Source organism: Carcharodon carcharias, chromosome 30 (assembly GCF_017639515.1).
Source record: "Carcharodon carcharias isolate sCarCar2 chromosome 30, sCarCar2.pri, whole genome shotgun sequence".
Lineage (NCBI taxonomy): Eukaryota > Metazoa > Chordata > Chondrichthyes > Lamniformes > Lamnidae > Carcharodon > Carcharodon carcharias.
Window position 1 is genome coordinate 29,536,940 of NC_054496.1, and position 17,464 is coordinate 29,554,403.

The 17,464-nt window shown below is 47.9% G+C and overlaps 1 protein-coding gene across 4 annotated transcripts in view; it reads left to right on the forward strand.

The window, feature by feature from the left end:
* The window catches only part of LOC121271294 (cytochrome P450 4F22), a 61,293-nt gene extending 44,544 nt beyond the window's left edge, over window positions 1-16,749 (forward strand). For all 4 annotated transcript variants that reach the window (XM_041177178.1, XM_041177177.1, XM_041177180.1 and 1 more), the window contains 5 exons: window positions 1,156-1,285; window positions 7,793-7,926; window positions 8,715-8,779; window positions 12,887-12,969; window positions 16,114-16,749. In XM_041177178.1, coding sequence (XP_041033112.1) covers window positions 1,156-1,285; window positions 7,793-7,926; window positions 8,715-8,779; window positions 12,887-12,969; window positions 16,114-16,294 — 593 coding nt within the window. In that variant the 3' untranslated portion in view covers window positions 16,295-16,749. The remainder of the gene's footprint in view (window positions 1-1,155; window positions 1,286-7,792; window positions 7,927-8,714; window positions 8,780-12,886; window positions 12,970-16,113) is intronic.
* Window positions 16,750-17,464: the final 715 nt, after the last annotated feature.

Genomic DNA, 17,464 nt, shown 5'->3' on the forward strand with positions numbered 1-17,464 from the left:
AAGGTTTCCTGAAGGTTTTAATCAAATTAAGTAAATCAGTTTGTTGCTCAATTGGTAAACACGTCCCAGCTCGTGTGACACTGCCACACGAGGGGGACACGTCTAAATCATTTTCATCTTTATTAAAAATTCTCAGTACGTACATGATTTCCCAGAGGCAGCTCCGTGACTCAGGGAGATTCCCGTGCACCCGTTCTCGACTGTCCCGTCCGACGTGGGGAAAATCCTCCCCCCAGGAGTGACAGACTGAAGGTTTAGGCTAAGAGGTGCAGGGGGGGACATGAGGAAGGACATTTTTACACAGCGCATATGGTAATAACCTGGAAGCCACCGGCCAGGACAGTGCAGGCAGCGGAAATGATCGATCGTTTCAAAAGGGAATGGGATGAGCCCTTGAAGGAAGTAAACTTGGCCCTACAGGGATAGAGCGGGAGAATGGGACCAGCTGCGTTGCTCTACAGAGAGCTAGCATGGAACCGATGAGCCGAGTGGCCACCTTCTGTGCTGTAAATGGCTCTGACTCAAATGGACCCACCTTATATGAAGCAGCACGGGGGAGAAGTGAGGGATTGTTCCAGAGAGAGAGCGAAATTGGTCGTCCCCTACCCTGAAGTTGCTGGCAGGGCTGTTTGGAGTTGGGGAGGGTGTGGGAGAGGGGGCAGGTTTGGACTGGCCTGGCAGCGGGGATTCCAGGATTGCTCCTACCCCTCTGTGCCCGCTACAGAAACAGTAAACGCTTCCCCAACGACCTGGGACAGCTGGATATCTATAAACCTGGCCCATTCCCATTGTGTTCCGGCAATCTGGCTGCTGGATACAAACTCGAAGAGTAATGATCCCAGCCATAAGCCCTGAGGTATCCCCCCATTCTGTGCTTCCCCCTCGCACTCTGCATGACCATGCTTATGAGATTGAGGAGCTGGTTACTCGGGCTGACCCCACGCTAACGATGACGAGACACTGATTCGGCCTCCTACCCACCTCCGCCCTCCGCAGCCTCCAATCTCCTGAGGGGAGCCGCAGCAGGTTGTCCCCGGCCTCTTGTTCATCTCACAGGGTTTGGGCTAAAGCACAGCTCAGAGTATAATTTCACTTTGCCAAGATCACTGCAACCGCCCTGAATTCCTTCTTTCCACCCTCCCTGCCCCCTCCCAGGACATGACACAACGGCCAGTGGGATCTCGTGGGTGTTGTACAACCTCGCCAGACACCCGGAGTACCAGAGCAAGTGTAGAGAGGAGATCGAGGAGTTAATGAAGGGGAAAGATGACAACGAGCTGGAGTGGTCAGTGACTGAATCCTTTGATCAAGTTTCTTACATTACAGTTTAAACACAAGAACACAAGTAATCGGAGCAGGAGTAGACCAGATGGCCTGTCGAGCCTGCTCCATCATTCAGTATGATCATGGCTGATCTTGGGCTTCAACTCCATTTTCCTGCCCACTCCCTGTATTCTTTAATTCCCCGAGAGACCAAAACTCTGTCTATCCCAACCTTAAATGTATCTAATGATTCACAGCCCTTTGAGTGAAGTAATTTCCCCTCATCTCAGTCCTAAATGATCGGGCCCTTACCCTGAGACTGTGCCCCCGTGTTTTAGACTCCCTGACCAGTGGAAACCATCTCTCAGTGTCCATCCTGTCAAACCCCGACAGAATCTTGGATGTTTCAATGAGATTGCCTCTCATTCTTCTAAGCTTCATAGACCATAAGCCCATTTTACTCAGCCTGTCAGCATCGGACAAGCCTCTCATTCCAGACTGCTTCTGTATATCTCTGGAGAAACCATTGTTCCCATATTACACCCTGCTTTGTCTAAATAGATAAAGAATTTGCAGAGAGCAGACACAGACCATCTGGCCTATCAGGTTGAAGAAGTACAGGCCCCAATGACAGGGATGGATAAGAAATTAATAATTTTATCTAATCCTATCCACATATCCTTTTACTCCTTTCTCCGTCTTGTGCTTGAGTAGTTCCCCCTTCGATATTATTCATCTCAGCCTGCATTTATGTAGCACCTATCACAATCTTATGAGGTCCCAAAGTGAGTGAATTACTTTTTGGAGTCATGTGGCTGTTGTGCAAGAAGCAAACCTGGTGGCCATTTTATGCCCAGCAAGATCCCGGCTACAGCAACAGCAACGAGCCGACTGAGCGGTGGATCTGTTCCGGTGGTATTGGTTGAGGTTGGAATGTTGGCCGAGACACATTCACTGCCCTCCTCCCAATGGGATTCCTCACCTTTACCTGAGCAGAACCCGAGATCGTCAGTTTAACCTCTCAGTCTCCGCACGGGACCTCTGACACACTCCCAACCCCCACAAACACCCCCACCCCTCAAACCCTAAATCCTTACCTCAGACACCTGCCTTCTCCCTGGCCTGTCAATTCCCCCGGCCCTTTAAACTCACCTGCTTTATGGCAGCAAGTGCCATAAAAAAAGGAGGGCGTGGCCTCCCTGAATCCACTGGATCCTTTCGATGCAGGCCCCAAGCAGTCTCTGGCGAACGGAAGTGTCAACGTAATGGTCAAGGGCGGGTAAGTAGGTATTTATTTCTTCTCTGGCGTGAGTTGGAAGTTACAGCCCATTAGCATAAAGTACGTGATAGAAAGGACTATTGTACTGGTGAAGAGGGGCCTGGACATTAGCCCGATCTCTAATTCTGAGAGATATGAACTGAGATGATGAAGCCATTAAGGCTTTGATTATTTCTTTATCTAAACCTTATCATCAGTTTATTAAGGAAAGAGCTATCGAATGGAATTAATAAAATGATATTCCCAAACAAGAGCAGGCCAATAGGAACAGAGGATTGAGGAGCAGGAGGAGGCCATTCAGCCCATTGAGCCTGCTGTCCCGTTCAATAAGATCATGGCTGATCTGGTTGTGGTCTCCACTTCACTTTGCATTCTGCACCCACCCCTCCCATAACCCTTGACCCCCTTGTTAATCAAAAATCTGTTTAACTCAGCCTTGAATATATTCAGTGAGCCAGCCTCCACTGCCCTCTGGGGAAGAGAATTCCACAGACTAACAACTCTCTGAGAGAGACAATTTCTCCTCATCTCCATCTTGAACGGTAGACCTCTTACTCTTAAATGCTGTCCCCTAATTAAGATGCTTGAAGTAATTCAGTTAATCTGCATGTCTAATCTGCTCCAGGGCTGCAGGTATTACCCATCCCCCTCTGCCATGAGGAGATAGTGCTGGACCTTGACCCATTTCATTCCATGTGGGAATACCGGGATATTTCCCCAGTGACAGTGACCGAATAAGGGTGTCAGGTGACAGCGTTTCCTGGACAACTTTTCACAGACGGGTTGTGGAAACGAAAAGTTATTTTTCACATTAAGTTCCCAATTACATAGTATTTTAAGAGAAGCCTTTTATCTTTACAGAAGAGAACCATTAAGATAATAGGCAATAGAGGTTATTATGACACAGCTGATGGTAAAGGCTGAGTTGTTCAAACCCCAGAGGGAATCTTGAAACAACTGTCAGAACCCATTTTGTAATTTGTATGTTTCGAGATGCAGGCTTTGAATTCAGTAGTAATAAGACCACCGATTCTCAGGAGGTTTTTTGGAAAACCAAATTAAACATTTATTAATACAAGAAAGATTGTAAACACATACATATAGCTACAAAATTACTACTATAATAAATATTACAAAAATCCCCTAATTAATCTGACTCGGTTAGACCCCCGATAAGGCAACAGTAAAATACATTGATTTAAACAGACCCCTGGCAAAGCCCAACCTGGCCAGTCACATTCAAAATGAGTTTTTTACAGCTCTAGGTCCTTGCAGATGGACGTGAGGCTTACAGGCTGGAGGGTTTAGATCTTAGAATCCCTCCTCCTTTTTCCAATGGACTTCTCTTCCTTTATACATATTTTTGTCTTTGAATGCAAATTCTCATTGTCACTATGTTTTTTTTAAACTTTAATCTTCTAACAATAAAACCCTTTCATAATATCCATTTTACTAGTAAGCTTTTAAAAAAAATAAACACATTGTTTCTGAGCTTCAGCTGGTTAGGTGTAATATTTCACCTGCTCCTTTGAATGCTCTACTTAAAAATGCAAACTCCCCCCATTACACCTTACCTTGTATTTCCCCATCTGCATCTAATTATCATTTCAAACTTACTTCTCTTCTTTACCTCAAAACCTCTAGACCAGCTGGCTTTAATCCAATTAAGACACACACACACACACACACACACACACACATAGACACAGACACCACTAAACTCTATTTTAAAATAATTTCCAATAACATTATGGACATTATTATATCTTCTTGACAGGGAAGTAAGATGCAAATGAGCTGCCTTTAATATTGTTCCTCAAAGATGATAAAGAAAAACAATTTGTTAGCTTGACTCAATGATCAAGAAATACCTCGCACCCATTATGAAGCCAAACAGAGAATTGAGGGGTGGAGGGGCCGAGGCTGAGGGATGGAGGCTGAGGGATGGAGGCTGAGGGGCTGGGGCTGAGGCTGAGGGATGGAGGCTGAGGGATGGAGGCTGAGGGATGGAGGCTGAGGCTGAGGGATGGAGGCTGAGGGATGGAGGCTGAGGGGCCGAGGCTGAGGGATGGAGGCTCTGAGGGGCTGAGGGATGGAGGCTGAGGGATGGAGGCTGAGGGATGGAGGCTGAGGGGCTGGGGCTGAGGCTGAGGGATGGAGGCTGAGGGATGGAGGCTGAGGGATGGAGGCTCTGAGGGGCTGAGGGATGGAGGCTCTGAGGGGCTGAGGGATGGAGGCTCTGAGGGGCCGAGGCTGAGGGGCCGAGGCTGAGGGATGGAGGCTCTGAGGGGCTGAGGGATGGAGGCTCTGAGGCAGAGAGAATGGCTTTTCCGGACAGGATGATACACAAATTAAACAGGCTCCCAAAGAGAAGACGAGAGCTGGCTAGGGTTGCCAACTCCTGTTTAGGTGCATTCCTGGAGATTTCACCACCTGAACTCACGCCTCCAACCACTGTTGGATAGCCAACAAGTCCATTGTCTCACAGCTCACAGGAAATGAAACATTTTCGAAGCGTAGCCGCTGTAGTGACGTTGGGAGTGTGACAACTCACCGTTCAGAGCAGTGCCCTGGGGAATGATCTTAAAATCCTGGAGGCCCTGCGCTCCTCCAGAGTTGGAGGAGTGTGGTGAGTGCAGGGGGAATGGGAGGTGATTTTGGATCGACGGTTCCCCACGATTCCAGCACAGGCAGCTTTCCTCACCTCACGTCTGGGTCTCTTAATGACTCATTGACAGAGATTGATTGTGATCAATCAACAACTCCATCATCATTGGATCGCGATGGTAGAAGGTGAACCAGATGGACCTCGGTCCTTTTCCATCTAGAAATTCCCAAGTGTTAGACGATACAGCAACATTTAACAGGAGTGGGCCATTCAGCCCTTCTATTATCCGATTAGATCATGGCTGTTACAGAACCATTTTCCCACCTGTGCTTCTGAACATGTTTTGAACGTTGGAACGTTCCCACTGAACCCACAGCTGTTTCTGCAGGAACAAGTTCCCAATTTCCTGTACCCCTTGTGTGAAACAACTTTCTCTCTTCACTCCTGAATAGCCTGGCTCTGATCGGCCTGGCTCTAATGTCAAGATTTAAAGCAAAAGGCTTTGCATTTTTATAGCGCCTTTCATGACCTCGCGCTGTCCCAAAGTGCTTCACAGAACTTACAAAGTCCTCAGGTCACTGTTGTCAGGTAAGAATTGTTCCGGATGTTCCACCAGAGGAAAGAGATTCTCTCCCTGTGCGCTATAAAATCCTTATGCTTGCTGTACCCCATTTTAGAATGAGTGCCCTCAATATCCCTCCCACCACAATAAACAACTTGCTTTGCTATTTATCTGCCCTCTCCAGAACCCAATTTTAAATCTTTGTGTTTTCCCCTTCACTGTTACCCTGTGATTGAAACCTGTCTTACTCACTGTTGGAAATCATAGAATAGCACAGCCCATCGAGACTGTGCTGCCTCTTTCAAAGAACAGTTCAGTTAGTTCCACTCTTCCTCCCCCCTCACCCCACCCCCACCCCTGCAGGTTTTTTCTCCTTCAGGCACTTATCCAATGCCCTTTCGAAACCTTCTCTTGAATCTGTGCCCACCGCCCAATCAGAGTGCATTCCAAAACCCTACCCACTTGTTGCATGAAAATGTTTTTCCCGTGACGATTCTGATTCTTTTTTTTTAACGACACAGAAACAGTAGGACCAGAAGTAGACCATTCAGCCCCTCCAGCCTGCTCCACCATTCAATAAGACCATGGCTGATCTCTTTGTTTTTTGAATTCCACATTCCCATCATAACCTTTGATTCCCTTGCCTGACAAGAATCTATCTACCTCTGCCTTAAAAATATTCAGTGATCCCACCTCCACTGCCTTCTGAGGCAGAGAGTTCCAAAGTTGCACAACCTCTGAGAGAAAAAAAATCTCATCTCTGTCCTAAAAGGGCGACCCCTAATTTTAAAACAATGCCCCCTAGTTCTGGACTCACCCACGTCCACCTTGTCAATGCCCTTCAGGATCTTGTATACTTCAATCGAATCACCCCTCACTCTTCTAAACTCCAGTGGAATCAAGCCCAGTCTGTCCAACCTTTCCTCAAAAGACAACCCACTCATTCCAGTATCAATCTAACAAACCTCGTCTGAAACAGGGCTTTCGGCTTGACTGCTCTATCCCAATCTCTCTGCTCCACACGAGCCTCCTCCCACTCTAAACACTATCAGCGTACTCTTCTATCCCTTCCTCCCTCATGTGTTTATCTAGCTTCTCCTTAACCGCATCTGAACTCTTTGCCTCAGCCACTCCCTCTTAAAGTGAGATGCACATTCTGACCACTGTCTGGGGGAAATGGTTTCTCTCTCTCTACCTTACTGAATTACAGACTCCTTGTTAGCCCCATTCTTCACTCTTACTAAAACTGCTGTTTTCCCATCTCCCGATATTTTTATAATTGATAAATAAAGGTGTTCAGGGAATTTAAAAAAAAACACAATTTGTGTTTCATTCTGCCTATGATCTTTCTCCTGGGTTTTGCTGACTGTTGTGCCTGGGGACACAAGAACACAAGGATTAGGAGCAGGCCATTCAGCCCATCGAGCCTGCTCCACCATTCAATAAGGTCATGGCTCGTCCGATCGTGGTCTCAACCCCAGTTTCCTGTCTTCCTCCCATTACCCTCGAGTCCCTCACCTATCAAAAATCTGTCTACCTCAGCCTTGGAAATATTCAGTGACCCAGCCTCCACTGCTCGCTGAGGAAGAGAATTCCACAGCCTAACGACCCTCTGACAAGAAATAATTCCCCTCCTCTCAATCTTAAACGGGACACCACTAATTTTGAAACCATGCCCCCTAGTTCTAGACTCCCTCACAAGTGGAAACACCCTCCCAGCGTCCAGTTGCCTCAGAATCTTACATGTTTCAATTAGGTTACCTCATTCTTCCGAATTAAAGGTCCAACCTGCTTGACCTTTCCCCATAACCCCTTCATCCCAGGAATCAGATTAATCTTCAATTCCTGGAGATGCCAGGACAATCCTGGAGGGTCGGGAAGACTCTGCTGGTGAATGCTGGGAGGTTTTTTATTTAAAATCTTGGCTAATGTGTCTCGGCCCCCAAGTCCTCGAAGGAAGAGTTTGGAATCATCTGCTCTCTGCTTTGCGTGAGCGTTAAAGGTGTGCTTTTCCCTTTGTTTTAGGGCCAAGTGGGATTACTGTTCCTTGACCTTCTCACTGTGTGTCCTTTTGCCACAGGGATGATCTCTCCCAGATGCCCTTCACCATCATGTGCATCAAGGAGAGTCTACGGCTATACCCGGCAGTTACCACTGTAGCTCGGTGCTGCACAGAGGACATCAAGCTTCCTGACGGCAGGGTGATTCCCAAAGGTGAGGCGGTACACGGTGCTGGGGCCTAGAGGGTTAAAAAAGGCCAAGACTGCCTTCTGATCCCTTCAATTTGAAGGTTGGGGAATGATCTAATTGAGGTGATAAAGGGACTCGATAGGGTTGATAGGAAATATTTTGTCAGGAAGAGAAGGCTGAGACGAGATTTGATAGAGGTGCTCAAAATCACGAGGGGCCTGGACAGAGCAGGTAAGGAGAAACTGTTCCCACTCGGGAAAGGATCGAGGATGAAAGGGCACGGATTTAACGTAATTGTCAAAAGCGACGTGAGAAGAAAAACCAGTGAGTGGTTAGGTTCTGCAATGCACGGCCTTGGAGTGAGGTGGAGGCAAGTTCAACTGAAGCATTCAAAAGGTGACGAGACTGTTGTTGGAAGAGGAGGAGTGTTCAGGGTGACGGGGTGAAGAGGGGGGACTGGCACTAAGTGAGTTGCTCATTTGGAGAGCCCGTACAGACATGACGGGCTGAATGGCCTCCTTCTGCGATTCTGAGGTGAGAGATGTGAGCACACAGAGGCGCAACCTTAAATTTAGGGCTCGGCTGGTCAGGATTGAAGCATTGTTTCACACAGTGGAAACCTGGATCTCTCTCCCTAACAGGCTGTGGATGTTGGAGGGTGTGCGTACGCGCAGTATACAGTCCCTGCTTTCTCCTCTTATTGCACATTTGCTCCACACCCCTCCCAGGACAAGCCTTGGGCTAATCTGCAACACTGGTTATTTTCGTTCTCTGACTGATTTACTAATTGTGAGCATTTGTTTATTTTTCAGGGAATACCTGCCTGATCAGTATTTATGGAACCCACCACAATCCTGCAGTCTGGCCAGAACCTGAGGTACTGATACCTTCCATTTTAATGAGACAAAGTAATAAAGGGTTGGTGCTCGACTGGCTGCTGGAAGTTCCCTCTTGTACTAATTCTATGGAATTAGAGGGAGGAGCTGAGGGGTCTGTGAGGGAGTGTCAGAGCCTGCAGCCTAGAAATTGGAAGAGCTGCACCCATTTTTCAGGCACTACACGGCCTACTAAAGCCTTAAAATGGCAGCTGGGTATGCAGCATCCGCCATGTGGGTTAAGGATAAACAAAGGGGCATCCTTTACCAACTGGGACACTCCAGCAGACATTGGGTCCTTTTCCTATGAAACTAAGGAGCACCCCCCACCTCACACCCCACTTTCTTATCCTCCAAGGTAGCTGATGCCTATGTGGGCTCCACTTGGGTAAACATCGCTTCGGGTTAACTTGCAACAAACAACAATCTGCATTTATATAGCGCTTTGAATGTTGTAAAATGTCGTGAGGGGTCTTCACAGGAGTGTGACTGAATCAAATTTAATACCCAGCTATATAAGGAGATATTAGGTTAGATGACCAAAAGCTTGGTCAAAGAGTTAGGTTTTAACGGGGGTCTTAAAGGAGGGAAGAGAAACAGGGAGGTTGAGGGAGGGATTTCCAGAGCTTTGAGCCCAAGCTGCTGAAGTACAACCCCTCAATGACGGAGCAGTCAAAATTAGGGATGGTTAAGAGGGGTGGCATAGTGGCATTGTCATTGGGCTAGTATTCCAGGGACCCGGCTCTGAATCACAACCACACCAGATGGTGAAATTTGAATTCAATAAAAATCTGGAATTAAAAGACCGATGATGACCAGGAAACCATCTGGTTCTGGTTCTCTAACGTCCGATAGGGAAGGAAACTTGCCCCCCAACCTTACCGGGCCTCCATGTGACTCTAACCTACTCAAAGAATTCTAACAGTTTTGTCAGGCATGACCTCCCCTTTATGAAACGATGCTGACTTTGCCCTATTTTACCATGCACTTCCAAGTATTCTGAAATCTCATCCTTAATAATGGACTCTAAAATCTTACCAACGACCGAGGTCAGGCTAATCAGCCTGTAATTTTCTGTCTTTTGCCTCACTCCCTTCTTAAACAGGGGGGTTACATTAGTGATTTTCCAGTCCTCTGGGACCCTCCCTGACTCCAGTGATTCCTGAAAGATCACCACTAACCCTTCCACTATCTCTTCAGCTATCTCCTTCAGAACTCTGGGGTGTAATCCATCTGATCCAGGTGATTTATCCACCTTCAGACCTTTCAGTTTTCCTAGCACCTTCTCCTTGGTAATGGCACCATACTCACCTCTGCCCCCCCGTCTCTCTTGAACTTTGGGGATGTTACTCGTGTCTTCCACCATGAAGACTGAAGCAAAGTACCTGTTCAGTTCCTCCGCCATTTCTTTGTTCCCCACTACTACTTCTCCAACATCATTTTCCAGCGGCCCAATGTCCACTTTTGCCTCTCTCTTACCCTTTATATATCTAAAAAAACTCTTGCAATCTTCTTTTATATTACTGGTTAGTTTATCCTCATATTTAATCTTTTCCCTCCTTATTTCTTTTTTAGTTGTCCTCTGTTGGTCTTTGTAGGCTTCCCAATCCCCTGGTTTCCCACTGCTCTTCGCCGCATTGTATGCTTTCTCTTTAGCTTTTATGCTGTCCCTGACTTCACTTGTCAGCCATGGTTGCCTCGTCCTCCCTTTAATATGCTTCTTCTTCCTAGGGATGAATTTTTGCTGTGTCTCCCAAATTACTCCCAGAAACTCCTGCCATTGTTGTTCCACTGTCTTTCCTGCTAGGCTCATCTCCCAGTCAATTCTGGCCAGCTCCTCCCTCATGCCTCTGTAGTTGCCTTTATTCACCTGTAATACAGTTGCATCTGATTCCAGCTTTTTCCTCTCAAATTGCAGGGTAAATTCTATCATTTAATGGTCACTTCCTCCTAAGGGTTCCTTCACCTTAAGCTCCCTTATCAAATCTGCCTCATTACACATCACTAAATTGAAGGAGTGAGAATGTGATGAGTTGAGGTACAGATTGAAACCACTGAGGATGAGAAGTCATTTGATGCAGCGGCTGAGTGAGGGAAGCGGTGAAGGTAATTCCGTGGGGACATTTGGAAGAGCGGAGGAGGAGGGGGTGGGGGTGGGCGGAGGAGAATAAGGATTTGAAATGAGATGGGGGCGGGGGGGAAACAAAGTGAGATTCTCAGAGAAAAAATTGCCAGAGACATAGAGGGAGGTCAGGCCAACATGTGTTTCAGGGATAAGAGCCACAGCCCCACTGCCAGAGTTTTGCCCAGGGCGAGCCATAGACAGTGTAGCCAAGTGGGGAGGCCCTATTTAGGTGGGGGGGTGGGAAGAAGTCTTCAGCTGTCAGTGAAGTTTCTGTAAAGACCATGGTGTCGATGCAGTGTAAGCTCAGGGATGGCAAGGCACTTGTTCAGAAAGCAAACGGGCATCCTGGAGTGGGGTGGGGGGGTGGGGGTATGGAGAGGGGGCAGTGATTCACCGGCAGTGCCCACAGGGTCACTTGGATGAGAAGGAGATTGGGGAAAATGAGCCCCTGCAGATGTGTTGGCTGGGCAGCTCGCCGAGGAGAGTAGGACAGGGTTGTTACTCACAATGAGAGTTAGTAACAAGTCCTTCCGAGGGTGTCGGGAGAGCCACAGAGGGAAGCTGTAGGCTGATGTCATGGGGAGACGAGTCAGGCTGGTGACAAAGAGCGGGAAGACCAGGAAGTGCCGAAAGGAGGGCCAAGTACCTAAAAAAGGGCGAAGTGAAAGGAGGCTTGATGACAGGAGAGGGGGGATAAAAAGAAAAAAAATGGGGAGAAAGAGTGAAGTGGAAGTGATGCGCTCAGGGCTGGAGCCAGAATGCATGTGTGAATGGACATGGGGAGTGCTAAAGTTCCACAGGCCTGCGTACTGGGATTGTTAGGATATTTATATATCCTACTGGTAAATAGGAGGGTGTCCAGTGGTGGGATAAATTTGACAGGGTGCTGTTGTAATATGGGTTCTTTAGATGTCTCTGTGATGAGATCTTGAGACTTGCATATTTAAACATGAACCCTTTATTGTTAGACTTTAACTAGTTACAGGTCCCAGGTTACTATCTTGCATGCAGGCTGGTTCCAGCGCGTTCTCTCCAGACGGTTCTCCCAGTCTATTACCATGTGACTCTATACATCATACTGTGGGCAGTGCTATTCTTCAGTCCCACATTAACCCTTGCTCTACTGAGCACCTTTACATGACAGTGGCATTCAGGCATCTCATACAAGAGGGGCAGTCACGATGGAGCATCGGCGAACTGTTGTCCAGATTTGCAGATATGTATGGCAGGAGAGTGAGAGTGAAATGCTGAAACTATCTGAAGGCTAAAATGAGCGGGGGGTGCATTGATAGAGGTTCTTTTGTAAGCACAAAGATCCCAGGTTTGTGCAGATTCGATCGTTGGTGGTTGGGGGTGGGGTTTGGGGCAGGGGAAGCTGAAACGTGTAGTTAGTAAAACATTCACTCACTGTTAGACTCTGGGGAACTTAAAGGTTTGAAGAGTGGAGGTTGTTAGTGAAGAGGCAGTTGACGTTGAAGGGTAGAGATGCACAATAAGGGGCTAACGGAGGAGCTCTCCTGAATCATTGTCAAGGAAGGTAAGTAATTCACTAGACTGCAGAGCTGTGATTAGTGGGATTGACCTTCCCGTTCCTACGTTTAACCATTCTCCCAATCCTCAGCCCTTGTTAAACCCCCCAGGAATCCTAACAATATTGAAGAGCCTGCCGGGTTCAAGCATCAAGTGTCTGGAGTGGGAGTTGAACCCAGCACCTTCCGATACAGTGGTGGCCAAGGCTGGGAAATAGCTCTCTGCCAAGGTAACCAGGAGATTATTCACATTCTCTAGTTAATCCACACTGAATGGTAACATCCCCAAGACTGAGATCCGGCTCAGATTGTACACCTCCGAGCTTCGGTGAAGTTCATGAAGCTGCAGGGGATAGCAAGAGCCCATGGCTGCCTGTGCTGGGTGTCCTGACTTGGACATGTTTGTCTGAGTGACGTCTGACCCTGTTAACAGTCCCACCCGTTGTCTTTTGCAGGTGTACAACCCGTATCGCTTCGATTCTGCAAACATGGACAAGAGAGCACCGTACTCCTACATCCCATTCTCGGCTGGTCCAAGGTGAGTTCCGTGCCCATTTCCATTGTGGTGTTAGTGCATGGGGTTTTTGCCCCTTCCTCGGTTCCAGGGCGGCTGACGGCAGGGAATGATCAGCTGGGAGGTGCCAAGCTTCAGTGAGGCACTCTGCTCTGAGCCAGGATTCTGAAAATAAGCTGTTTTTGGGTGGGAAGGGGGGAGGAGGGGGATCAGGTGGAGTGTCGCAGGACCACAGGGCATGCTGGATTTACATCCCATTCCAACCTTGCCCTCCGCCAACTCCAGTGAGCAGCAAAGTGGGGCCGAGCGTTGAACCGGCGTCGCTCCCGATCACGTCAGCTTCCTGCTGAATGGGCGAGGGCATTGAGCCAGTGTCAGACACAGCAGCAAGATCCAGCTTGACCCACACACAATGGTTCATCCCCTCACCCGTAACCTCACCAAGGTTGCTGGCAGTGCCCCCCAGTCGTGGCCTAGCAACAGCCCCCTTTACCTTTCAGTGGAACCCTCCAAATTGGCACAGGATGTGTTACTGGGACGTTCAAATACTTGGACCCGCCAAGGCATCTTGCTCCCATCCATTCAGCTCGTACAATTACATTGACCCTGACAGCACCTGGCATGTATCGGTAAGGGGACAATGTGAGGGTCAGGGTCAATGTCAGGGTGTCCAGTCTTGCCCCTTGATACTCTGGGCGCTGGCACACACAGGGTGGGGGAGTGAGCAACACCAAGTCCCAAAGAGCCAAACCAATGAGATGATCAGTGACATTTGAGGTTGTTTTGACAGTTGGCCTTTCTGCTTCTGCTTTGCTTGCATTGGCACCAATTACTAACACCCATATTCCACCAACATCGATGTAATTAGTGCTGGCTTGAGCGAGGCATTACCCACTGACATGGTAGTGCTGATAATGAAACACTTACAAATGGAAATAATTTAGAGATGGGTGCTGAAGATTCCAAGCGATGGGACTGTGACTATTTCCTTTGACAGCTTGTTCCACTGTGAGAGATCGTCCTTGGTAAGACAGATTGTTGATTCACAGGCTTGGAAACAACTGGTCTTTGTAGTTTGTGTGGATGATGACCTTGTGTTCTGTCATTGTTGGAAGGCACCAGGCACTTGTTTCTATCGATTCCCACCAATCTAGTCCATTCCATACTTTACAGAACACAGTCAGTCTGTTTGTCTCTCTCCTGTAGTCATTCCCATTCCAGATCTTTGACCAAGAATGTGACACTGGTGCAGTATCGTGCAGCATTTAATATTTAAATGCCGGCGACAGCGAACCTCAGAATATCTGACATGAAGTGTTAACGATGGTGACAAACTAGCTTTCTCCCAGCTCCAAGCTGTGACATCGAACTGGGGAATCAGCATCCAACTCCAATCCCTGAGCAGGCAAATGGGGTGACGGACCTTCTGTTTAATGTGGGCTGAGAGGTGTCTGGTTTACCCTGCGCACTGCAATCCACGGGGCTTTATCTGAGCAGACGTGGGTGAGGGAGGTGATGAGACAGCATCAAAGCGGCCGACACCCAAGCGTTGTTCAGTCTGATTCAGCTCGGCTGTCCCAGGGTAGGCTATTGCAACTCGCATCACTGATTGGAAGATAAAACTCAGCTCGCGGTCTCTGGCTTTATCGCAGCGTAAACCAGAACCAATGTGTAACAGAACTTGCTTGCAAGCTGCAAATATGAGAGAGCCAGCATCCTCCAGTAACCTGCACTTTTAGTGCAGTGGGGAAGAGGGAACTCTTTATATAGTCCTGTCCTATCCTCACAATGTGCCAAAATGCTCACAGCCTCTGTATCTACCATGAGACATTAACCAGCCACACTGCAGAACACAAACACAGAACTGTTGTGGTTACGCAGACCTCAGTGTTAGCTGTGGCTCCGTTGGTAGCCCTTGCATCTGAGACAGAAGCTTGTGGGTTCAAGTCCCATTTTAGCACAAAGCTAACATGTCCAAGGCGCTATTGAGAGAATGTTGCACTGGGGTGATGCCTCTCAGATGAGATCTTGAATCGAGGCCCTGGCTACCCTCAGATGCATGTAGACGATCCCATGGCATTACTTTGAGAGAGAGGGTGCGATCTTCCTGATGCCCTGATCACAAAAGACATTCTCTGGTTCTCATCACATCAGAGTTTGTGGGATCTTGCTGTGTGCAAATTGACTGCCACGTTTCCTACATGGTAACAGTGACTGCATTTCAAAAAGGGGGCATCACTGGCTAGGCCAGCATTTGTTGCCCATCCCTAATTGCCCTTGAGAAGCTGGTGGTGAGCTGCCTTCTTAAACTGCTGCAGTCCATGTGGTGTAGGTACACCCACAGTGCTGTTAGGGAGGGAGTTCCAGGGTTTTGACCCAGCGACAGTGAAGGAATGGCGATATATTTCCAAGTCAGGATGGTGAGTGACTTGGAGGAGAACTTCCAGGTGGTGGTGTTCCCATCTATCTGCTGCCCTTGTCCTTCTAGATGGTAGAAGTCGCAGGTTTTGAAGGTGCTGTTGATGGAGGATGGTTGAGTTTCTGCAGTGCTTCTTGTAGAATGAAATCGAGATGACCTCCATCCAATAATGGTGTCACCACCCAAGTTGGGGTCAGCTCTCCCCGCCTCTCAGATACAGAAAGGGGGTTCTCTTGCTGCTGACAGCCTCTGGTCCTTTCTTTTATTCTAAGATGTGCCTAGCACCACGATGTCAGTCCCAGCAACCTAGCTAACAGCCCACAGATTAATGCACGTAGTTTCTCACGTGTCGGTGCAGACTCAATGGGCCGAAGGGCCTCTTCTGCACTGTGAGATTCTGTTCCAGAGTTCCACCAGCCCTTAGTGTGAAGAGTTGCTTGCTGACATCAGCCCTGAACAACCTGGACCCCACCCCCACCCCAGCTAGAGGAAATAGTTTCTATCCATCCTTGTAAAATAGTTTAATCATCTAAAATAGTTTAAACACCTCCGTCAGATCCCTCCTCAATCTCCTCTGCTCAAGGGAGTACAAGCCTCTGCCCTCCACTTAAACCCAATTTTCGAACCTGGATCTTTTGAGTTGCGGGCGGAGGATGTTGGAACAGGTAAGCTGGGAGCCCCGTCATTCGCGGCCCTGTCGATTCGAGCGGTCACTCACTAACTCCTCCCCGCTTCCCCTCGGCGTTTAGGAATTGCATCGGGCAGAACTTTGCCCTGTCCGAGATGAAGGTGGCAGTGGCGCTGACTCTGCACCGCTTCGAGTTATCGCTCGACACCTCACAGGAGGTGCGAAGGAAACCTGAGCTGATTCTCCGGACCGAGCAAGGAATTTGGCTGAAACTGGAGCTGCTGCCGGGGCGGCTAGGCTAGCGGACTGCTACATGAAAATGTCGGGAGGGGGAGGGGAGGGGGGGTGCGGGAAAGAAAACTCAGACAGGGTGGGGGATAAATTTTTTGCTACCCAACTTGCAATCACTTGAGCGTGAAATGACAGCCTGCAGCTCGAAGAGAAAAGGAGCTTTCAGTTTATACCCACTTTTTTGGGGGAAAAATATACTTTATTCATAAAATATCTGAAAGAAACATTTCAAAACGGCCATCACAAAAAAATGCAATCATATTCCAGTATACCCACTGATGTATGAAAAATATTTGCAGGGCGTGGGGTTGAAACACACTTAATAAATCACGGGCTCCTTCCAGAACCCTAACCCTATGTTAGTCTTTGCAGCCAGTTATTATAAGAGTAAGCTCCTTATGTGCAGTTTATGGCTTTACTTAAAATTGTAATCGCTGTGGAATTGAATAAAAGGAACTGAGAAATATTCTTCCTCTGCTTCAATTATTTATCCAATTTTCCCATTTAACGAAATGCGAGGGTCTCTGTCGCAGCCACTCCTTGTGGTAAAGCATTTGACTCTCCCACAAATCTTAGTGCAAAGAAACTCTCTCCTCGAGCTTTGCAGTTCCCGGAAGTGCTACCACTGGCGTGCCGTTGGATAAGGAGCGATGAATCACGCTGGTTAAAAGCGGGGAACTCCAGCACCTTCACGCTGACTACAACCTGTACGCAGTGGAATCCAGATGCAGCCACAAACGGCTTGAAGGAGCGGAGGACAGGACAGGACAGTGTGGGATGAGGAAGCTGCTGTGTTTGTGGCTCAGGCTTGCACTTGCCCAACATACCGCGAGGAGCTTCGGAAATATTTGATTGCCTCATCGATTTACATAACCTCAATAACACAACATTGAATTCCCCAGCAGGCTGGACCAGGGAGGCAAACAGTAATTGCAGTCTACAACGTATCTTGTTCATTTATTGACAGTTCTTTTTAGGACAGAAAGCATCCAGGTTTAAAAAAAAAACACACGCGCTCAATTAAGAGATGTGTTATGACCTTTGCAGTTGGTAAAGCGGAGTTATTTAAAATTCTCATGTGGAAACTTAAAATTATAGGTTATGGCAGTTGTTTTAAGTGTTATGGTTGAGATGCGACTCTAAATTCAGAGAATCATATCAACAGTTCGAGGTTTTGCATT